Raw genomic sequence first — 23,234 nt, forward strand, 5'->3', positions numbered from 1 at the left:
TGGGGGTTGGAGGTAGGAAGGAAGGGATTGGATGGTCTCTACTTCTCAGGAGTGTCCCTGGTCTCTTGGAAATGGACTGGTTGTATTGGGCCTTTACCGTCTAAGGAGGCATAGTGGACTCTGTTCTGGTCTGTCCTCAGCCATTATCTAGTGGGACACCCTCGACAAACCACTTGATGGGCTAGGCACTCAGTTTCTTCTTCTGTAAAATAGGTTGAATGCGATGATGTCCCGAGTGGGAGGTTTTAGCTGTTGTTCAGTGATCTCCTGTGAATCTGTAACCCAGCGTTACATGCTTGAATCTGTAGTGTGGTCCTGAGTGGATTAACCCCGCACTGACATTCCCTTGCCTTGTGCTTTTGCAGCCATTGTATACATCAGATTCTGGAGAGTGTTAATCACATCCACCAGCATGACATTGTCCACCGGGACCTGAAGGTACTACCCAGGCTCCCCCTTTGCCTCCCGCTCATGAAGCATAGGCGCCACCTGGTGCCAGGTGGTGGGACTGCGGGGACCCAAACGAGGCTTCCTCAGGGCGGAGGGGGCCGGTGGGTGCCTCACCAGGTCTTCTCTTCCTCATACAGCCTGAAAACCTGCTGCTGGCGAGTAAATGCAAGGGTGCCGCCGTCAAGCTGGCTGACTTCGGCCTAGCCATCGAAGTACAGGGAGAGCAGCAGGCTTGGTTTGGTAAGAGTGACCCTGTCTTCCTGGAATGTGGCCCCCGCCCTTCCTCCTCTTCCTGATCTCCTTTCCTCTTTCAGAACTAGAAGCCAGAGCCTTCATGGTCCTGGGCTCCTCCGAGACCCGAGAAGGGGGAGGGTATGGAGCATCCCCTGGCCCTAGGTGACTCAGTACAGTGAGTCTAGCTGTTGTCAGCACTGCATTCTTGCTGCCTCTGGGGAGGAATGGGAGTTCCTGGTAGGCACATGGACTTGCCCTCTGATTTTATCCTGGGCCATCCAAGAAACCCAGCCAGTCATCTCTTGCCGCCCATGAGCTGAGGGCTTAGGTAGCCAAAGCACCAAGAACGAGAAGAGACTTGGGGTAAATTGCTAATATGGTTTTAATGAGATAGAAAGTGGGTTCAGTGTGCCTCCACCCTCTCTTCTGCTACAGGTTTTGCTGGCACCCCGGGTTACTTGTCCCCTGAGGTCTTGAGGAAAGATCCCTATGGAAAACCTGTGGATATCTGGGCCTGCGGTAAGCCCATTCCACACACTCAGCTTTTTGGTGTTAAGGGCACTCTCCTTCCAGCGATGGTGAGAAAGAGGCATTGCTATTGCGTGTAGGCCCCACAGGGGTCTGGTGTATGTGAAATTACAGTGTTTGCTCTAGTGCCCCTGGGATGATGGTGTTCATCGCACGCTCCTCCCCAAGTACTTCCTGGATTATAATGCATCCTTCCTAAAGAGGGATTTAGCCACGCCTTAGAGGATGGGTTATGCTTGCAGAAATCCCTAATGTGGCTTGGTGACATGGGGAATGAAGCATAGCAGGAGGGGCTGGTGGCACAGCAGCATCAGCTGGCATCCACTTCTACCTTTGGTATAACCTTGGCTTTCTGGGTGGCTGAGCCTTGTGTGGCTTTTCTTCATCCTCAGTGAAGTAGGTGACTGACCTCAATGACCTGTGTTCTGTCTCGTAGGGGTCATCCTATATATTCTCCTGGTGGGATACCCTCCCTTCTGGGATGAGGATCAGCACAAGTTGTATCAGCAAATCAAGGCTGGGGCCTATGATGTAAGGACTGGTTTGTTTTCGACTCTTGGGTGTATCCACAAGAGGGGGCATGTTTAGTGTGTTATGGGATACAGGGAGTGTCAGGGGACTTTGAGGACCCAAGGATGGGCACACAGGTCTCAATTCTCGGCACAGCCTATCTCAGGAACTACTTCTTTGCATATCCTTTCTTGGTAGCTATAAAATCCAGGAGCCCCTTGAAGCTCTGTGATCCATTATTTGCAGAGAATGGCCTGAGAGGTGTGTGCTGCATACCATAGGGACAAGAAGTGTCTGGGCTCCCTTCACTGTCTGGGGCCTTGGGCATGTTGTTGAGCCACTGTCTTTTTTTTTTTAGTAAGGAGATGAGGTTGAATCAGAATGTGTTGGAGTCCCCTTTGTGCTCTGACCTGATATTCTGGCATTCTAACTGTGATTCTATCTTCCTCTCGTAGTCTTTAATATGACACAGGTGCTGGGATGCCCCAGGCCTTCTCCAACTCTCTCCCAGGCAGGTTTAGATAGTATAGAGTATCCCGATAAGTATCCCTTATAGGAGTTGGGACAAAGGCAGAGGCTCACAGATTTCATGTGCCTCCTCTCCCTCTTCCTGCTTAGTTTCCATCACCAGAGTGGGACACAGTAACTCCAGAAGCCAAGAACTTGATCAACCAGATGCTGACCATAAACCCTGCAAAGCGCATCACAGCTGACCAGGCTCTCAAGCATCCGTGGGTCTGTGTAAGTGTCTTCACCTGGGATGGAGGAGCTTAGGGTTGTCAGCCCTCAATGAGCCCTCCGTACTATCCTCACATTCTTGTTTATGAGCAGAGAATAATCAGTCCTCCTGGGCTCTGAGAAAGGACCCAGCAGAGAGAGAGGGGGACTGGATGGGGACCGGAGGGATTCAAGGAAGCAGGTGGCTTAACTGGCTTCAACCTGTTTCTTCCCCACTTGTCAGGTGTGACTTAGCTCTAATCTGGAGTGAGGGCTTAGGTTGACCCTTACATTCTAGGTCGTTGATGCTGGAAAGCAGCTGGCAAAACCCAAAGTGAATTGCCAAGCTTAGGGTTCATAATCAGATCTCAGCTGTCACGCAGCTGTAATGGAAATGTGTCCAAGATCCAACAAATAAACAAAAGGGGTCTCTGGGCGGTTAAAAAGAACATTTTGAAGTTCCGTCACAAAACTCAACCTAGGAGAAACCTCCCTAGGCTGTCAATAGGGATCAATAGGAATGTTTTCTTTCTTTCTTTCTTTTCTTTTCTTTTCTTTAAGATTTTATTTTTTTATTCGTGAGAGATACAGAGAGAGGCAGAAGGAGAAGCAAGCTCACTGCGGGGACCCTGATGTGGGACTCGCTCCCAGGATCCCGGGATCACACCCTGAGCTGAAGGCAGATGCTCAACCACTGAGCCACCCAGGCATCCCGACATACTGTTTTCATAAACACTTATATAAAGTTCTATAAAGTGAAATATCTGTTTTCAAACTAAGAAGAGGGTCTGCTACAATTACATGTCTTGACAGCCATGATGCATTTATGTATTTGCCCTTTTTCATGTTACTTGATGCCTCTCCTGTGCCAGTCACTGTGTGGGCTCTGGAGATACAAAGATGAGTGGGATGTGGTCCTTTCCCCAAGATCTTAAAAATTATATGAGGAGCTAGGCACTCACATAGGCAACGATTCTGCAATGTGACGAATACATAAAAGGATCTAATGAGTGCCCGGAACTCTTGTCTGGTGAGCAGTAAGATTACTGAAGGCTGCATGGAGGAGGTGACTCCTTCCTGGCTTTTAGCAGCTGGCTGGGAGTTCCTCAGGATGATACCTGCAGATAGAGGTTAGCATGAGCCAGGGTGAAAAGCCATGGGAAATTGTGGCAAGTTTAAGGAATGTTAAGTAGTTTGGTTGTAAATGAAGATACGCCTTCAAAAATGCAAGAGAACTGAAGCCAAAAAGATTCCATGACATACAATTTTCTGTCTAATGAGTTTGGATTTTATTCTGAAAGCAAAGGGAACCATTTAAGAGGTTTAAAGAGGAAATGAAGGGGCGCCTGGCTGACTGGGCAATGGAGCATGTGACTCTTGATCTCAGGGTTGTAAGTTCAAACCCCACGTTGGTTGTAGAGATGGCTTAGAAAAAAGAAAAATCTTTAAAAAAAATTAAAAACAAAATAAAGAGGGAATGAAATATGCAGTTAAGAAGGGCCACTTTGGAAGCTGTGTACAAAATGGAACTAAGAAAAGAAGGAGGCCAGGGCACAGAGTTCAGGAAGCTGTCGTAATTGTCTGAGCAAGACCGGATGAGGTCCCAGCTGACAGTAGTGATAGGAGCCTGTCTAGTGTGGCAAGGAGTAGACAGATTTGAGAGACATTTGGTAGATAGACTCAAAAGGATTTAGTGACCAGTTGGATTTAGAGAGTGAAGGAGAGAGAGGGAGACCCCTGGGGACTGCCAGATTTTGAGTTTGTAACAAAGCACAGGGTCATGCCATTCACTGACCTGGAGGAAGAGCCATTTTGTAAGAAAGGATGATGATCTGAGTTTCACACAATTGAGTGTGGCATCTGAGGACCTCTAGCTGGAGACATCGGACAGGTTCCAGAGATGAGAAAGGAAGTTAAAATTGGAAATGCAGGTTGCAGTCATTTCGTTTCTGCGTGGGTGGTGTTGAAATAAATGGGATTGTTTTTATGCTGATCGAATTCCCAGGATGGACTTGTATTTTCTTCAGTAAGAGAAGGGATGGCCACTGAACACCAGCACATAAAGGCAGGCACAGTTAGAGGCACCAGCAAAGGGGGCTGGGAATGAGACCTTCTGTGGCAGGAGGAGGTTCAGGGGCAGGAAATCCTAAAGAAACAGGAGGTCTCAGTAAGGGAATGTCCGTAATCAGATGCCACAGAGAGTTCATGATAACGATGAGAAAGAATCCATGGACCCTGAGCAATTAAAAGCCATTGCTTCCTTATTTCACTGGCAGAAGCCGTGGAGTGAGAGACCAAAACCTTGCTTCAATGAGGTGGAGGGGGAATGAGGAGAAGAGAGAAAGAAATGGTACTACATGGAGAAGATGATGAATCAGAGGAGTTTTTAAACTTTTGTTTAAGTAGAGGCTTGACTTATAATGTATAGACTGCAGACAAGAATATAGTCCAGAATAAGGGGTTTAAAATATTAGCTAATTGAGGAAGCAAAGGTTGGGGTAGTAAAAAGAGGTCGAAAGCAAATGAAAATCATTTTGTGGTTGGAGATCTGAGGTTGAAGGAGGAGTTGTGTGATGATCTCTGATTTCTCTTTGGGGAGAACTTTACAGTTTGGAGGAAGAAGTAAAATTATACAACTCAGAAAGGGTAGAGAAGGTTGGGAGACTTGCTTTCAAGGGATCCAGGAAAAGGAGTGGGTCAGGGACAAGGGGCAGGATGGTGGGGCAGCCCTATTAGGGTTATTGGCACCAGGCTACATGATGGAAGATTTATTTTTCTAGCTAAGACAGCAACAGCAAAGGGAGAGGGTGAGCAACTTAAAACAGGTACACAAGGGCAGCCCGGGTGGCTCAGCAGTCTAGCGCCACCTTCAGCCCAGGGCCTGATCCTGGAGTCCCAGGATCGAGGCCCACGTCAGGCTCCCTGCATGGAGCCTGCTTCTCCCTCTGCCTGTGTCTCTGCCTGCCATTCTCTCTCTCTCTCTCTCTCTCTCTCATAAATAAAATCTAAAAACAAAACAAAACAAACAAACAAACAAAAACAGGTACATAAAAACTAGGGATATAATTTGTTCTGGGAGTCATTTTCATAGCCCCCTCCATCATTCTATGTAACTTGTTAGCCCCTGAGGATGTCACTATATTATGATACTACATAATAATTGACCCTAAATTATCAAGGAAATCATTGTAAATCATTTCCAGTGGACCCTTTAAGGAGGAAGGAAGTCAGCAGTGATACATTGAGGAAAAGTCACCATCCAAAATGACGAGAAGAATGAATGCTTCAAGGTGAAGACCCTTAGCTTCTCAGATCACAGCTTCCTTCGGGTCCTTGTGAGGGGGCTGTTGAGAGGGGCTCTTGGAAGGAGTGAACGTTCTCTGTAGAGAGCAGGAACCCTGCCTCTTCTCTCACTGCTGAGGAATGCAGTAGGTGCTCAGTGTACAGTTGCTGAAGGAGTGACTGCGTGAGGATCGCAACACACAGGATACTCTCTTCCATTTTGTAGCTTGCATTTCCCAAGGAAGGGGAGAGTGCTGTCTCACCCACCCTTCTCATCTAGCATCAATTACCAGTGGTGGTTTTGCATTCAGATTATTGTCCTTACACAACCTTGAGTTTGGGGTAGTGCTTTTATTCTAAAAGCATCTTCCCATCTATGACTTCATTTTACCCTCAGATCAACTGTGGGGTGGCTGAGCACACAGCCCTCGATGACGGGACTAGGGTGAGGGGCAGAGGACCTGGCTGGAAGGCTCACAGGCCTGTCTCTTTGCGTTTTAGCAACGATCCACGGTGGCATCCATGATGCATCGTCAAGAGACTGTGGAGTGCTTGCGCAAGTTCAATGCTCGGAGAAAACTGAAGGTGAGTCTTGCCTTTCCAGGCTGCCAGCATCCTGAAATCACACCTTTTGACAGGACACCCCTGGCTCCATCACAAGAGGTAGTTCCCTTTGTGGCTGGAGCTGAGCTATGAAGGTTATACATGTTGGAGGAGCCCCAAAGACCCAAGGTCTTGAAGCTCTGGCCAGCAGCTTCCCTCTGCCTAAGATGAGGCTATGCTTTTCTAGAGTCCAGTTGAATTCACAGGCCTCTCTTCTTTCCCCAGGGTGCCATCCTCACGACCATGCTTGTCTCCAGAAACTTTTCAGGTATGTTTCCCCAGCTGTGCACTTTAATTCTCCAGAGGTGAGTGGGTCAGAATGAGGGGTTGCCATGCCAGTGCTGGGTGTCTCAGGCAACACTTTGACCAAGATGGAGAAGACCCTGTTTTGAGGGGCTGCTGCTGCTGGGTCCTATAACATGGGATTCTGGGGGACTTCTCTTTGGGTTCATATTTATGAATTCTCTTCCCTAGATCCTCCCAAGGAGTAACTTGCCCAGCCTCCCATTTCCTTGTCCCTGGGGATTCTTATTGAATTCTCTGAAGACTCTCAGCACTTTAAGATTTTAGCCCGTCGCTAGGGTATTGGACAATGTGCTGGGCAAAAGAAAGAGATGAGGTGTAGTGAATCTTCTCAGCCACCACCGTTAATTTGCCTACTGGGGCGATCTCTACTTCATTGTGTCTAAGTAGAGATGACTAATAGAAATTTTCCCAGATGCTTAAACATTTTAGAGACTGTGCTTAAAATATGCTTTGTAATACTACTAGCTGTAAAAGTGAAGAAATAGAGACCAGCAGGATGGAGGGAAAGCAACTTGCTTAAATTTGAGGGAGAAGTTGTGATAGTTGGGACCAGTAATTTGTAAATCACTTGATGTTTCTTTTTAAGATGCAAGACACTCCACCCCACCCCACCCCACCCCAACCCCCATCTTTTTCGCCCTTAGTGGGGAAGCACAGGGGCTTGCTGTGAGGAAATGGTTAATGTCAGAACTTAACTGAAGACAGAAGATCTCTTCCCACCTTACTCCTTCCTTGACCCTGCCCAGCCTCCCCAGCACCACTGTTTGAAGACTCCCTCCTCTCGTTCTCATAGCGAGATTCCTTCCCTTGCTTTCCTTCTATACTGACGTAGAGATGAGTTGTATGGCAGCTGCTCTGGGCTAAGGTTGCTCCCTTGAGCTTGAGGGGCTTGTCTGTGCTCGTTCGGGGTAACATAAGGGCCATGGGTCTGAGGATGCCGCAGCTGAGAAGTCCTAGGGCCTCATGAGCTCTAACCCAAGTGGGAGCCACTGGGCTCTAGAGGGGCAGGACTGGAGAGTGAGCCAGGGGAGTGGTATCCCACCTCAGGCCTGTTCCCTGTGCTTCTAGTTTGAGGCTCATTCTTATGTGGGTATCCATGAGTGGAAGACTATGGTTATCGATTCAGCTCTCACAAATGAGAGCAGGAGGGCACAGCTCGGCTGCCTCCAACAGAGGTGAAGCTGTAGTTCCACATCAGGCTTCTTGTCCTCAGAATTATATGAAGCTTCTACTTTCTCAGGAGTATGAGAGCCTTTCTGGAGAACACTCAAGGGCATTTCTGTGCTGAACTAGAATGGTGATCTGTTGTCTCTCCAAGTAGAAGAAATGTGAAGACAGGCTGGGAAATCAGTAGACCGCCCTGTCCCATGGCCTCCACATCAGCCTTCCTACCTGTCCATTTCAGGAAATTGGTATCCTGGTTTCAGGAGACTGGTCTCCCTGTTAGGACAAAGCACTTTTCACTCCTCCCTAAAGAGCCTCCTCCTGTCCTTGTTGCTCAGACTATCAGCCTTTGAGCTTACTTTGCCCTGGGTCAGAGGAGACCAAAAAAGTGCTGTAAGCATTCTAGGATGACCTCTGCTGCCCTGACTCTGGGACAGGTGGGGACAGAGCCTGTCTCTAGAAGCTTCTGTAGAAAGAGGTGTCACCAGGTGTAATCAAGAAGGAAGGGCACCTGTGTGGGTTTTTTTAGGAGTAAACCAGGCTGTTTCCTGAGTTTACCCCAAATAGAGGGTGCAGCTTGGCCCTGGACTCTGGCAGGTTGGCTAATAGTAGAATCAGGGTTTCTAGAATGTATTGCTTCAGCAGCCTTCATTTTTTTTTTTTTTCCTGGGGGCTCATTTCTTGGGCATCTTCACCCTCAGAAGACTGAAATACAGGCTGAGAAAAACTGTCTGTCCTGGCTACCTGCTTTGAAGAGGGAAAGCAACCTGTGTCTCTGAGGAACTAGTGGGTTAAGAGAGGAATGGGGAGCTGGGGCCCATCAGTGAACTTAGCTGCGCAAGGGCCATGCACCCTCCCTGGGTCCTGAGTGCCAGTGTCCCTCCTGTTTGGAATATGACCAGAGGAGAAGGCTCTCTGATAATAGCCTCATTTAAGTCCCCTAGGGAGGGACAGTCTGAAGGTGAGGCTACGTTTCTTCACAGCCTCAAACTAGGGCTCAGCTGCCTCAGAAAGGATACCACCTCTCACCAATTCAGGCTTTTACCCGTAGACCCTCAGCTGAGGAGCTCGTGGGACAGGTGCTAGAGCTGTGGTGATCCCCACAGCCTGACCGAACCCAGTCCTCTCAGGTCCCCAGACTGCTGCAGGGCTGGCTGCACCTGCTCATCAGCCTGCCCCTGGCGCCTTCGCTCCCCCAGCTCGGCTGGCTTGGCCACGCCGCCTGGGCCTTGCTGTGCGTGGGCGGCCAGCGGTTCCCGCGCCTCGTGCTGGGGCATGCTCGCTGCTGACTGGCCCCTGTGGCTTTGCGGCAGCTCTGTGCACTGAGAGACTGTATCCCCTCAGTTGGCAGGCAGAGCTCCGCCCCCGCCTCGCCTGCCGCGAGCGCCGCCGGCCTGGCCGGGCAAGGTACGTGGCATGAGTCCCCCGACCGCCTGCCTCGGCTCCCTGCCACCCCACCAGGAGGGCCAGCATGCCAGGCCCACTCACCAGGGAGGCGAGTCCCATGCTTGCGGGCTGAGATGGGCATGCCGGACGGACCACCTAACTTGGCATCTGCGAGCGCATTGGTGTCACAGAGCCCCCTAACCAGCCGTGCATGCTGGGCGCTTGCCAACTCTCAGGAGGCAATAGCCTGGGGACGTGGAGCTGGGCAGCAGGAGGCTTTCCTCCGGACGGCCGAGAGCCTGGCCTGCCTGAGGGCCGTGGCCGGTGGCAGCCCCAGAGACAGTCCTGGGCATGGCTGGAGCTGCCCAGTGCTAGGACTAGGCTTTGTCAGCACTGTTGGGAGACCTCACAGAGGAAGCCATGCCCCTCAAAATTGTGAAGTCTGGCATTTGCAGGCCTCCAGGTCTGAAAGGCTGCGGAGTGCAGAAGCCGTGGGGAGAGCCGTCCCAGGGTTCGGATCCTTGCCCTGCCACACCCCGAGCGAGTCACCTCAGCCCTCCCAGCCTTAGTTTCCTTCTTTCTCTGGTGACGCTAATAAGTAACATGGTGATGATTAAGGTCATGTATGTCAAAGGCTGTCAACCCTGTCTGTATAGGACCGTTTGTCAGACATCCTGAGGCTGACACCCCACCCCAGACAAAGAAAATCAGAATCCCAAGGGCATGGGATAAGCATAATGATTTTTTTAAGCTCCCCAACAGTGATCCTAACGAGCAGAGTTCAGAACCTTGATGGATATAGAGCACATAACACAGTAGGTGGTCAGGCCATAGTAGTAAATACATTAAAAAAAATAAGTTGCACAAATTATCCCAGCATGACTGGAAATAGGATCATAGGCCATTTTGAGAAGTCAGAATTCTTGTGATGGAGGGATCCCTGTTCTCACTGGAGAGAGATGGGACCCAGCTTGGGCAGGAATGGCCACCTGAAGGGAAGAATGGCAGCAGTAATAGTGGCAATGGTTTACACCTAGTGAGTCCTTGCTATGTGCCAAGCACTCTGCTTAGTGCTTTTCATGCATGGTCCCATTAGATCCCCACCACTGTCCTGTGACCTAGGCCCTACTTTTTCCCATTTTATAGATAAAGAAACTGAGGTTCAGGGAGGTTAAGTAACTCACTCAAGGTCATACAGGTGGCAACTGGTCGAGCCAGTGAAGTCCCGGTGGATCAGACAGTTGGGCTGATTCCATCCCTCTGCACCTCCCAGACTCTCCTATCCATGGTCGGCTACCTTCCCGTGGCCATGGTGACCAGCAGGTGTCACCGGCCTTCCTACACAAAGCCCATCAGCCTTGAGCCTCATCCTGTGCCTGGCTGGAACCCATTGAATACCTCATTATTCTGCCCAATGCTTCCTGCTCAGTGGGTCCAGAGAGTAGACTGAGGACCCAGTAAGCCTGGTGAGGACCTGCCAAGTCAAGGCTTCAACCCCCCTGGCAAGACCCTCCTGTAGGTGGTCCTGATCTCTGTGTCTGTGTCTGTCTGTCCTCACGTCTGGTCTCCTTCGTGAATTGTGACACTCTTGTTTCTCAAGAGCTCTCAGGAGATGTCTTGCATCCTTCCAGCTTGGCCGTTCTGAGGAAGTCCATGGCATCTAGGGACGGAGCCCTCACCTTTCACCCTGGCACTCTGCTTCCAGACCTGGGTGGAAGCTGTTGAGGGCAGAGTTCCCAATACAGCAGGCAACTCCTGTACTGAATGTGGTTTCTCCTTCCATGTGCAGTGTGTCCCTGTTTCTGCTGAGACCTCTTCCGTGGCAGAAGAGATCCTGGGGTGCCACCCTGAGGGTCTGACTCCGCTTGAGATGCCCTTCTTGCACTGGGGCTCCCAGGAAGGTCCTTTTCCAGGAGACTCCTGGCCCCCAAGTCAGACACAGCAGACTCTTGTGGATCCGGCTGCCGGACTTCAGGTTAGGGAGAGGGTACAATGCAGGAGGCTTGATTTTCCTTTTTGTTTTCACAGCTGCCAAAAGCCTACTGAACAAGAAGTCAGACGGTGGTGTCAAGGTAGGTGTCTCCACCCCTCTAGCCCAAGACTGTCTCACAACAGTCTCTAAGGGGAAGGGTGGGGGATTTTTGGCTTTGTTCCTCCTTTCCCCAGGAACCTTCCTATCCTTGCTTTTCTGCTTTAAAACCAGAAACCTTTGTGCTCAGAACAGCAGGTTCCATTGGCCTGAGAGGGCAGAAGAAAGATGTGTTTCTTTTGACCCTGGCTTGAGTGTAAAGACTCCGGGGAAGTGACCTAAATTATAGTTTCCTAGAGAGCTCAATCCTGAACCTGATTGCAGACGCATGCCCTCATCTCCATGGCTTGACTCTCGGGATTTTTAGGTCACTTGGGTAATCTTCTTTTTTTCCTTTTTCTTTTTCAAGCACAAACCCTTTTTATCAAATGAAAGCAAGGTTTGCCTGGTCCACTCAGAGTACAGGGCTTGGAACCTGAAGCCACGATCCTTTTTTGTCATATCTCCAAAGCACTTCCAGAACCCAGCTCAAATACTACTAAGTGAAAGTGTCTCAAACTTTGTAGAGGCACAGGCTCCTCAGAAACAGGCGAAGGACATAGTGTGTCACAGCTTGTTCCGATTTGCTGAGGGAGCATTTCCTGTGGGATCACAGCAAGAGGAGAGAACAGGGGCCCTCAGGGACCAGCAGAAAGCTCTAGTGAGAATGGCTGCTTGGTGAAGGTGACGGAGAGGTCACCTTCTAGGGGTCCTAGGGGTCCTCACAGAGCCCACAGTGTTCTGTAAATGCTTTGGGGGGAGAATGGGTCCTGGGGCTGGGGCATTAGATAGGCTATCTTGAAGCCTACCAATTTACACCATAGCGCATTTCAAACTATGAAATGATCCAAACCTTTAAATTCCAACAAGTTTCAATTGGGCCGTTCCCCAGGATCTTATGTTGCCAGCTGAGATAGACACGTGTGCCCCATTCCCCTCCCTGCTCCCCTTCCTCTTCCCCTCATTCTCTGCATGCCTGCTTCTGTGTACTTCTGCACCAAGGAGGGGAGCTTGGGCTCCACACACACCAGCTGACATGGATCTGGGGGTGACCAGCAGCCCCCCAGTTAGAGGGACATGAACTGGAATGGGTGGAGCCAAGTTAGGAGAAGGTGGCAGGTTTAGTTGGCGAGAGATTTTGCCTATTTCTATCCAGGAGAGAAGCTAGAATCAGTGATTCTTTATAAAATATTTCATAAGTACCTCTGAGAGGCCTGGCACTATGCTCAGTTCTAGGAGCACACAAGAGGTACAAGAGGTGATGCAGTTTTTATCTAGCTTTGAGAAGTTGTCAGGTTAATTGAAGAGGAAATTGGACACACCTGAAATCAGCTAAGCACTGAATGGTATATGGTACTGAACCCTACATTGCATGGTGCAGTCCAAGAAGCTTCTGGGCAAAAACTTATTGGAGAAAGCTTAAAGAGTGTGGGAAGATTGGAGCTCCATCAGCGATTGCCTCTAGAGAATGGGATTGGAGGTGAGGAAGGTGGAAAGACACACTTACTTTCTCTCTTCTTCTTCTTCTTCTTCTTCTTCTTCTTCTTCTTCTTTTAACCTTGTATACGTTTTCTTTAAAATGAGAAGGTGTTCCTTCTATAACTTAAAAACAACACAATATTTTTATGAATCCTATCATATATATTGATGTTCTCTGCCCAACTGGAACATGGGGTTAGTGGTAGAAGGATATCAAAAATACAGCTGGATTGGTCTGTTGGGCAGTGGGATTGGAGGTTTGCGTGTCAGACCACAAGACACGTAGGCCACTGAGCAGAGAACCTATGGTAAGAGCAGTGCTTTCAAAAGATTTGGCTAAGGGTATAAGGATGAAGAGAAGAGGGAAGGAACTAGACACAGAGCTATCAATTAGGATTTGTTATAATCTGGGCATAGCGTGAAGAAAAGGTGATTGGAAATAGAAAGGCTAATATTGAAAATACTTAGTGATCAAAAGAACACAGGCACCAACCTATCAGAATAGGCACTACCTATGGATAATGGTCCCACTGAGGCTCTGATTAGATATTGGCTCTGTTTAGAGGTGTGTCAAAGGTTCACTCTGGACGTATTAAAAAGGACCCATCTAAGATAATGTCAAATTTCCTAGAATTTTGACCACCAGTTGGAAGAATTGGTGGTACCTCTGTTAGAAATGGGATAGTTGTGAGAGAATGTCCATCATGATAGCCAGAGTTTTATTTGGACCACACTGAGATTCAGAGACAGGTGGAGATCCAGGTGGAAAGGTCTTTTAAGGTGATGGGAAGTAGCTGGTGGAGCCCAGGAAAGAGCTCAGCACTGGACATGCAGTTCGGGATGGGAATGAGGACTCACGTGACTTCACTCATGCAGCTAGTTCTGTGCTTCACAAGCTGGGAAAACAGCCACATAACCCACCCTTTAAGGTGTTCAGAGTGAGGGAGAGACAGGGAAGCCAGAAAGTCCTGCATGGTCTGGGGAGCCTATGAAGGACATGTTCTCAGGGCAGGCCCTGGCAGAGCAGAGACCAGCATCTGAGACAAAACAGGAAATCTTCCTGAAGGAGATGGCCCATGAACTGAGTTTGAAGAACTCCTTTGATCTGATCTTGCTAGGTTAAAGCGGGCAGGAGAGGGGGGAGGATATTCCAGGCAGGGGGAATTGCACAAGATACATAGGTTTGAAATAGTGTGATGATTCTGGGAACTTCAGTAGCTCTGAAAGGCTGAAGGAGAGTGATTGCACAAAATAGGACCTGAAATAAAGCAGTAACAGCCATGGTGGTGGTGAAAAGACAGATAAAAGAGCCATTGAAAGACAGGTTTCTGATGGAACTTTCTAGATGTCTGGGGCCGCAAGGATGAGTGTCAGGTGCAACCATGTAATTGTGTAAGGAGCTAATTAAAAAGATACAGCTTCCAGGGTCCAGCTTGGAATTCAGATTCAGGAAGCCTTGGGTGGGAGGCGGAATCTGAATTTTAATAACACTCCCCTTCTCCCATATGAATCTAAAGCGCATGAAGGTTTCAGAGTTCAGTAAAGACAGAATTTCAGGGCCCTCTGTCATTGAGAGTCTGGAAGAAGAGGAATCATCAAAGGAAACAGAACAGAGGAGGTGGGGGAAGAACAGAAGTGTGCAACATTGTCAGACCTTAGAGAGCCCTGGGAGGGATTAGGGCAAGGCAAAGAAACTGTTAAATTGTTTCAAATGAGAGCTTATGTGGGAAAGCTAATGTCTGACCCTGCTATGTGCTCAGTGAGTTTTGTGCAGAGAAAAAGACTTTGAATATAGTGGTGGGAACAAAGGCAAAGAAACAAATGTTTAAGAAGGGAATGGCCAATCAAAATTAAAAGGCCAGCAACAGGTTAAGGAAAATATTCACAGCAGATGTGATGGGAAGAGTTAATAATTATTTTTATACAAAAAGCTTTCCCTATCAAATAACAGTCCGTCCCCCCCCCCCCAAAAAAAAATCCAGCAGATAAATGGTCAGAGAAGTTGCACTGACAACCTAAAAAGGAGGTAAAACTAGTTAACAAATGTGGATGTTTAGCCTCACTGGTGTCAGGGAAGAGAAAACACAAGTTGAAATGAGGTGCCATATTTTGACTCTTAAGTTTGTGATAGCAGTGACCCTTTCTGAAACAGCCTGCATTTCAAAAGCCATAAAAATGTTCCTGCTGTTTTTACCCTTTAATTTTCCTTCTGGGAATTTCTCCCAAAGAAATAATTCAAGGGGCGTCTGGCTAGTTCAGTCTGAAGAGCACGCGACTCTTCATCTTGGAGTCGTGAGTTCGAGCCCCACACTGGGTGTAGAGATTACTTAAAAAAATAAATAAATAAACGTTGGGCTAAAAAAAAATAATTCAAAATATGGAAAAACTGAAAACAGAAGGTTATTCAACATGACTATTTCTCACTGAAAAAATTGGAGGTGATTTCAAAAGTCAGTAAAATAATGGCTAAATACAGGAAATCCATTTTACTAGACCTTGACAGAGTTATTAATTTTCATGACTATGTAATATGTTTATATTAATTGGAAAAAGTGGGATATAAAGCAGTATGAACACTGTCATCTAAATTTTGTCTGAAAAAAGATGTTGATTGTATTCAGTATATATTATGTGGATGGAAGAAGATGTGGAAGTAACCCCATGAAGTTATAATAGTAACTTCATTGGGCAATGGAAATTTGGGAAACTTTTATTTTATATATTTTTCTGTTTTCTACATTTTTTTTACCTACACTGTGCGTTACTTTGATAATCAGAATAAAAATCAAAATACTATTTGTTTTAAAAGTAAGGCATCAACTTGTATGTAGCTTATAATAATGTTTTTAAATTATGTAAGAAAAAAGATTAGCAAGAGATATGGGATTACAGGTGGAGTGGATTTTTTTCCCCTTCTTTTTTGTTTTCCTAGTTGCTTGTAATGTGGCTGCAGACCTTTTAGAATGTATGTATATTTTTATATATATACATAAAACAATGAATGGTTGGATGGAAGTGCTGCAAAAGGCAGAGGAGAAGGCAGACAAAGCAAGAGGTGTGGGGTTTGACTTTTCTGGACTCTCTTGAAGGTCAAAGTCATGACCTCATGTGTATATGAGGGAGTCCTGTGAGGTTGCCCAGAAGATGCTGACCTGTGAGGACCCTGGGTCCCGTATAGATCCCACCTTGCTTTCCCAGCTTCTCCCTTCCCAATTCCTGGCACTTAAGGTCTATAGGAAGTTTCCTCTTCATTGTCCAGAAGCTTTCAGAAGATGCTAGGATTTTAGCATTGGTTGGAACATCAAGACCACTTTTTGCTCTTGAATTTAGGGACCCCAGATTTTGGTTTGATTTCTCTGAGAGCAGATACAGGGACGCAGTGTCTGTAGAAGAATGACAGCCATGTATGAGGACAAGACTGGAGAGGCCACAAACTCTCAGATCCTGAGAGGCCCCTAGTTGAGGACAGGTAATGCGTTTTGCTCATCCCAGGCCAGAATGGCCATCCAGTCAAAAAAAGAAAGAAAGAAAGAAAGAAGGAAGGAAGGAAGGAAGGAAGGAAGGAAGGAAGGAAAGAAAGAAAGAAAGAAAGAAAGAAAGAAAGAAAGAAAGAAAAGGAAAAAAAGGGGGGATATAGGCATCTCGTGAAGTACTGTTTGAATATTTGTGGAAGTATAGAACGTAGGTTCAAATCCTTTTCTGGCTTCAAACTTTATTTTTTTATTTTTTTAAAGATTTTATTTATTCACTCATAAGAGAGAGAGAGAGAGGCAGAGACACAGGCAGAGGGAGAAGCAGGCTCCACGCAGGGAGTCCCATATGGGACTCTATCTCGGGTCTCCAGGATCAGGCCCTGGGGCCGAAGGCGGTGCCAAACCGCTGAGCCACCCGGGCTGCCCTGGCTTCAAACTTTAAATCAATATTTTAATTTTTAAGTAAAAGTGAGATGTGGTTCTTTTAAAATGACCTGGTATTTAAACCATGCTGCAATGTGCTGGTTGAGAGGAGCTCAGCTATGCATGGCTGCCGGTAAAGTCAGGGCCTGGAGCAGAAAAGGATCTTGGGTTTGCATGCAGGACAGTTGAGGCAAAAGAGAGCCAGCTAGGATTGGGAACTTACTGCCCATTAGATGAAGCAAACAATTGAAAGTGCTTAGCTTAAGGCAAGGTCCAGGTAAAAGCTGCCTGCACCACACAGCCAGGGCCTGTAAACCACCAGGACCAAGGGTGGGCCCAGTCAGTGCTCCCGCAGCCTTCACTCCAACAATGTTGGGCAAGTTAGAGACCTGTGCTCTGCTTTAGCCTGAGGGGAAACCAGAGTCAGCAAGCCCACTTCAACTCAGAGGAAGTTTGTTGATCGTATCCTACCTTTAAGGTATTTCACTAGGCACCGATGAAGTGACAGAGATGGACCCTCCCTCACATTGTAAACACTCTGGTTGGATAAAAGGATAAATATGAATGTAAACTAACTTCCTCTTTTTGACGAATAACTTTGGAAATAAAATTACATATTTGGGCATAAACGAAAGGCTATTGTAAAAGAAGCCTCATTTGGGGGCTCCTGGCTCTCATTAGAGCATGTGACTCTTGATCTCAGGGTCATGGGTTGGAGCCCCACATTGGCCATAAAGATACTTTTTTAAAAAAAGAAGCAGCAGCCCAGTTATTCTTAGGCCATCTTTTTTGTTTATTTTTTTAAAGATTTTATTTATTTATTCATGAGAGACACACAGAGAGAGGTAGAGACATAGGCAGAGGGAAAAATAGGCTCCCCACAGGGACCCTGATGGCGGGACTCGATCCCCAGACTGAGGATCACGCCCTGAGCCAAAGGCAGACGCTCAACTGCTGAGCCACCCACGCGACGCTAGGCTTTCTTTTTCTTTAGATATAATTTTAAGTTCTTTTAAAAACTTGTAGTCCCTTTCTTTTGAATTTATTATAGTCCTGAAAATGTCTTCTAAAGTAGAATGTCAGCTTCTTGAAGAGGGAACGTTTACCTGACTCGTTCACTGTGCCTAGAACAGTAGTCAGACAACAGGCAGACATGTTCTGAAGGGACTTCCGTCTCCCAGCAAGCTAATTATAAACTTCTCAAGTCCCTTTCACCTTTTAGACACAGTCTTCTGAGATGTATTTTCATTGCTCCATGTGGCCTTTATTTGTATGCTTTTGTTTCACATCTGAACAAAAAATCTGTGAGCATCTATCTGGCTGAGGCTAAGGAATCCCTGTTTTTAGCAAACCCCCCCCCCCCCAGGTTACATCTTGACATCTTCATGATCACTGCACTTTTAGTCACCAGCACCCCTATTTTCCCATTTCCCACTAATTGCAAGATGCAGTGAGATTGAAATCTTCTAGGTGAGCGTGGCCATGCCAACAAAGAAAAGGATGCCCCCAGCTCACTGTTTATCAGATGATTTTCAAAAGCTCAACATCTTTCTCTGAAAAGCAGTGTAGGGATGCAGAAAAAAAAAAAAAAAAAGTCTCGGTTCAGAAGTCTAAGGTTTCCGAAGCTGAATATGACCTTGAATGGCTTTTGCTATTTGCCCAGTAGCTGCTCACCTGAACTGCAGGCAGACCTAGTAATGAGAGAAGACACATAACCTGACAAGGAGCCCGCCTTACAAGCCCAAACCTATAAATTGGCAGAATGTTATCTTTACAAACTTGTGACTTAACCTTCTTCCAGAGCTTTCTGTGAGCAAGGCGGAGGCATCTTAGAATACACTAAATCTCTGTTTGTGAACCTGACAGCAACGGAGCACTTGTCCCAGGGCGTGGAGGGATGCGTGTGCCTGGTGGTCTAGGTGCTGTTTGAATCCTTCTGGTGCTGGGCTCCAGGTCTCCTTCTTCCGCTCTTTTCTCCTGAGGCAGAGCCCACGCTGGTGCACTAACCTGCAGCATCTCTGTGCTTCTCGTCTTACCTCCTCTTTCCCCTTCTCTTTCCCTTTCGCTGTGGTGTGTCCAGAAAAGGAAGTCGAGTTCCAGCGTGCACCTAATGGTGAGCCTTGCCTGCCCACCCACCTGCCTATCCATGCTGCCTGCCCCCGCCTGCCAGCCACGCAAACCCATTCTGCCATGTGCGTGTGCTTCACTCATCCTCACTGCATGTCTGTGCTGTGTGGGCAAGCGCGGCCTGTCCTGCCAGGCGGGGGCCTGTTGCCCGAGGTCTCCCGGTGGCCTCAACAGTGGGCATCGGAGTGTGTGGTGTGGCACTCCCTGCTGCAGAGCTCCGACTGCCTCCAGCAACCCAGGGCAGAAAAGGAAGCTAGCAGGGACTTGGGGCCAGGTGGCAGTCACAGGGAGAGACCCTCACTCACTGTTGCTCAGGAGGAGAGGCCCTGCTCACCCAGCACTTCCCACAGACTGGCAGCCAGTGGACATCTGGGCGGAGGAACTGGTTGTAGGCCCGCAGCCCTGAGCCTCACTCTCTGGGCCTTTGCCTCTGTGCGAGCATCCGTTAGCAGGGTGTGCCCAACGTTTCATCCTTCCTACCCACCCCTCAGGGGTTGGGGAACAGCTGAAAGACTATAGAGAATGTCACCTTCTTTCTCATGGGACACAGGCCACCACGGGGAGCATAGCAGCCTGGATTGTTATGGAAGCATCCATTAAAGCCAGAGGTGGGGCCACCTGGTTGACATCCCAACCCTCTGCAGATATAGCAGCTTTAAGGAGACCCTGGAGTCTTTGCCCCCTGCCAGGGTCTCTGTCTCAGCTGGGCTTTGCCGGCAGGACATCCTTCATTCAGGCAGCCCCAAACAGATTGGACTTAGTAGCTGAGCTAGGATGGCTCTGCCTCTTCTGTGGGGGATTGGAAGAGAGCAGAGTTCATGTGAGTGTAGATCCACTTTCTGACTCTTGCTGGGACCCCTCTTTACCAGCCTGCAGGGTTCAGTGGAGTGTGATAGCACTTGGTGCCTGGCTTAAGGTTCTATGCTTAGTCTTGTGTTTGGGGACGTCTTAGCTGTTGACAGGAACCTAGGGTTGGATTCCTTCAAGTCTGATCCAAGGGGCCATAAAAGAAGCCTCAAGGCAAGAAGAAGTAGGGCGGTCTGGATAGCTTTCCGTGTGTATCCTAGGAGAGGAGACGCACATCTGACCTGCCAGTGTGTCCTCATTTGTGTTGGCTCAGAGATGGTAGCTACATGTTTGGCTGTCTGTCTTTTGAAGAACTTGCAGGCATCAGGTTGTTCTTCAGTGGCCACTGGCTCCACTGGGACTCCCAGTGAGACAGAGTACATTGGTGAGGGCAGTGGAAGAGGCAGAGAGCCTCTTATAGATATGGCTCCCTGCCTTGGAGGTCAGCCTCTTTCCTTCCTCACCATCCTCCCCAAACCCTCCCTTCCCGGGCCACTCAGTATAACATTTCAAAAGGCAAGGAGATATCCCAAGATAGTCCAGTGGTCTGCTGCTGTCAGGAATGTTGGCCTGCTGGGCAGCCTACTCTCCTAGGGGCTGGGTTCTGGGACCGCAGCCACAGTCACCCCCCTGGATTCACCTTCCCCTCCTTGGAGCTCTGCCCTCACTCCCAATTGAGCTGCCCTCACTCCCAATTGAGCAAGACCGAGATTTATGAGGCAGAAAGGCCAACAGCACAGCCTTGTCTCCGCTCTGTGGGGGCAGTGGGTGCATTTTGTATCCAAAGTCAATATATCCCCCCGCCCCTTCCTCTCTGGATACCATCTTCTAGGTGAGGTTTTCTTTCTCTTCATGTTCCTCTTCTTTTCAGATCAGGCTTCAAGCTGGTGTTTTAAAGGAAAGGAAATGCAAGTGGCAGGTTGAAAGGGCAGCAGGAGACTGCCCACAGATAGGGGACCTAGAGTTTCTGCATTTTGTTCTGCTTTCTTATAAACCCTTCTTTTTCCCTGTAAAATGAGAAGATCCCGAATTTATTTTTTGTGAAATGTGATTGTGCAATGACATGGCATCTGGCATAAGCAGAGATTTCTGGAGAGATGCTTTGAAACAAGTCTTTGGGCTGGTCCCACCTTAAGAATGCCTCCAGTGTTAGGTCTCTGGGCCCCTCCAAATACTATCCCCCCTCCAGTCGATCATCTCTCTGATCATTGCTCCCATCCACATAGTATGATGGAGGCCACCTCAGGCCTAGCTCCTCCGGGCCAGGCCGGGGGCAAGGGAGGTCTGGGAGTCAAACCTGAGCAGCTTCGGTGACTGCAGAGGAACTAAACCATCTGTTTTCTTGTCTCAGCCACAGAGCAACAACAAAAACAGTCTCGTAAGCCCAGCCCAAGAGCCCGCGCCCTTGCAGACGGCCATGGTACCTCCTGACTACGGCTTCTCCGCCCCTGCCCCTGGCTGCCTCCTGCTCCACTCCTTTCCTCTTCTTGCCCTCCCTCCCAGGCTTCCTTGGGCCTTTCCTTCTCATCCCTGTAGAGCAGGCTGCTTTGTGTACTGCCCCCATGGGCCCTCTCCCCCTCATTGTCCTGTGTGGCCATGCTCCTTCCTGCACCGCAGAACTGCTGCTCCTGCTCCTTTTGCTATTGAGGGTGGGGAAGAGTGGTTAGGGCTCTCAACTAAACCTCTTAGCCCCAGGCTGGGCCCCCATGGGTCTGCTGTAGGGGCCGGGAAGGTGAGTGGCTTATCAGAGGGTAGGAGCTTTCTTGGGACTGTCATTCAGTTCTTGGAGTCCTCCTTATAAAATCTGCTTCAGCCTCTCCTTTGCAAAGCTATGAACAGGAAGGAGGGCTAGGGTCCCTTACCTCTGGACGGTGCTGAGGTCTTGGAGTTCCTGGAGAGCTCCGTGCTGAGGGCACTGTGTGCTCTCAGAGATCTTTCTGCTAGTAGCACTAACTAGAGAGTTAGCAGAGGAATGACTGGGAGAGAAGGAGGGGAACTGTACCTGTTGCTCCTACTTCCTGCAGACCTGGACCTCCATGCTACCTCATGGCGCAACAGGGACAGGAACTCTGGGGAAGGCAAAAGATGGTAAAGCAGGCAGCTCCATAGGCTCAGCTTGCTGAGGGGGCATTCTGGGTCTTTCTGAGAGACCTTAGTCCACTCTCCCTCTATCCCTGCCTCCTACCCACCCCTTGATGAATACTGTTGGCAGGGCCTGGCCTGTGCCTCAGCCCCACAGCTCTTCCAGTATACTTGTCCTGTGGGGAAAGAACACTCAGATCTAGCAGGAATCAGGGACAGATTCCTTGTCCTCTCAGCTTCCTTGGTACCTGCTTTTGTTAAGTGTCAGGCCTGGCCTTCTTGCTCAGCCAGTACTGTCCCCTAAATCTGGGGCTTCCCAGCTGCCTGGACCCAGTTGAGCCAGAATATTTTGTTTTATGGGACTGGCTGGCAGGCAGGCCTCAGTGGTCATGATAGTGGTCTATGAGAGACTGGGGTAAAGGATGGAGTCCCTCAGGGAAGAGCTGTAGGTCTGTCCCCAGGTCAGGAGGATAATTTTCATCTTCTCTCACAGGAGCCACAAACCACCGTGGTACACAACGCTACAGATGGGATCAAGGTGAGTGGTCCTGAGCTGGTCTCCTGCTTTAAAGATCAGCGGGAAAGAGGTGGGCTGGATCACAGAGTCTGTGGGTCCTGCAGATGGCAGCCTACAGGCTGCACCTTGAGGCCAAGGTGTATGCAGAGTCTAGGCTGGAGACAATGTGTACCTGTTTGTCGCTCTGTTCCCTGGAACGGTACTATACTTCAGGCCCTATAGTCAGATGGGCCTGGGTTTGAATCTTAGGCCCCTGAATAAGTCACTCTAGCACTCTGCACCTCAACTTCCTTACCTATAAATTAAGGATAATAATAATGGAATGTCCCTCCATGACTTGTGAGGCTTAAATGACAGCAAACAGCTAAAAAAAGAGACAAAAGTATAATCAGACCCTAGAGCATCCTCCATTGCCTCACCCCATTATGCCTTCAATAGCTTTGTCTTCTTATTTGCACCACCATTAGTAAATATTTATCGAGCCCCAAACCGTCCGGGGCTCTGGTCTACAGAGGTGACAAGACAAAAATCTCTCTCCACAGGTGTAGGGGAGGCAGATAATAAACCAAAAACCAAATAAGTAAAATAAAATCCAGTAGTGGTAAGTGCTATGAAGAAAATGACATTAAGTGAAGAGAGGGGGTGAACAGGGCTTTTACTTAAGTGGTCAGGGAAGATCCTCCCTTAGGAGGTGATTTTTGAGCTAAAAACTAAATGGTGGGAAGGAGACAGCCAGGCAGACTCTGGGGCAGGGTCAGAGTGCCCTAGACCAGAGAGCTGCGAATGCAGGGGCTTAGTAAGTATGCAGAACAGGGGAAATGAAGCAGAGCTAAGAGCGCGGAGCCGGGAGGGGAGCAGCAGGAGGGTGATGACGCAGGCCTGCTACTACTGCTTCATAGCAGTACGCATTTTCTTCCAGCCTCAAGAACAAGCTATTAGAGGGGAGGGGCAGATGGAGAGGGAGAAGCAGACTCCCCACTGAGCAGGGAGCCTGCTGTGGGGCTCGATCCCAGGACCCTGAGATCATGACCCGAGTTGA

At 48.6% G+C, this 23,234-nt stretch overlaps 1 protein-coding gene across 23 annotated transcripts in view; it reads left to right on the plus strand.

Annotated features, from left to right (window-relative positions):
* CAMK2G (calcium/calmodulin dependent protein kinase II gamma) overlaps positions 1 to 23,234 on the plus strand; it is a 54,843-nt gene that overhangs the window by 23,388 nt on the left and 8,221 nt on the right. For 6 of the 23 annotated variants that reach the window (XM_041748155.1, XM_041748154.1, XM_041748140.1 and 3 more), the window contains exons 6-15: positions 366 to 438; positions 588 to 690; positions 1,120 to 1,203; positions 1,649 to 1,743; positions 2,341 to 2,463; positions 6,223 to 6,306; positions 6,550 to 6,592; positions 11,209 to 11,252; positions 20,948 to 21,016; positions 22,172 to 22,216. In XM_041748155.1, the coding sequence (XP_041604089.1) occupies positions 366 to 438; positions 588 to 690; positions 1,120 to 1,203; positions 1,649 to 1,743; positions 2,341 to 2,463; positions 6,223 to 6,306; positions 6,550 to 6,592; positions 11,209 to 11,252; positions 20,948 to 21,016; positions 22,172 to 22,216 (763 nt within the window). Of the gene's footprint in view, positions 1 to 365; positions 439 to 587; positions 691 to 1,119; positions 1,204 to 1,648; positions 1,744 to 2,340; positions 2,464 to 6,222; positions 6,307 to 6,549; positions 6,593 to 9,138; positions 9,202 to 11,208; positions 11,253 to 18,703; positions 18,737 to 20,947; positions 21,017 to 22,171; positions 22,217 to 23,234 lie in introns of all 23 variants that reach the window. The other 17 variants (XM_041748147.1, XM_041748132.1, XM_041748131.1 and 14 more) reach the window with 7 other exon arrangements.

The sequence above is a fragment of the Vulpes lagopus genome, chromosome 3 (genome assembly GCF_018345385.1).
Source record: "Vulpes lagopus strain Blue_001 chromosome 3, ASM1834538v1, whole genome shotgun sequence".
In the NCBI taxonomy this organism is placed as follows: Eukaryota; Metazoa; Chordata; class Mammalia; order Carnivora; family Canidae; genus Vulpes; species Vulpes lagopus.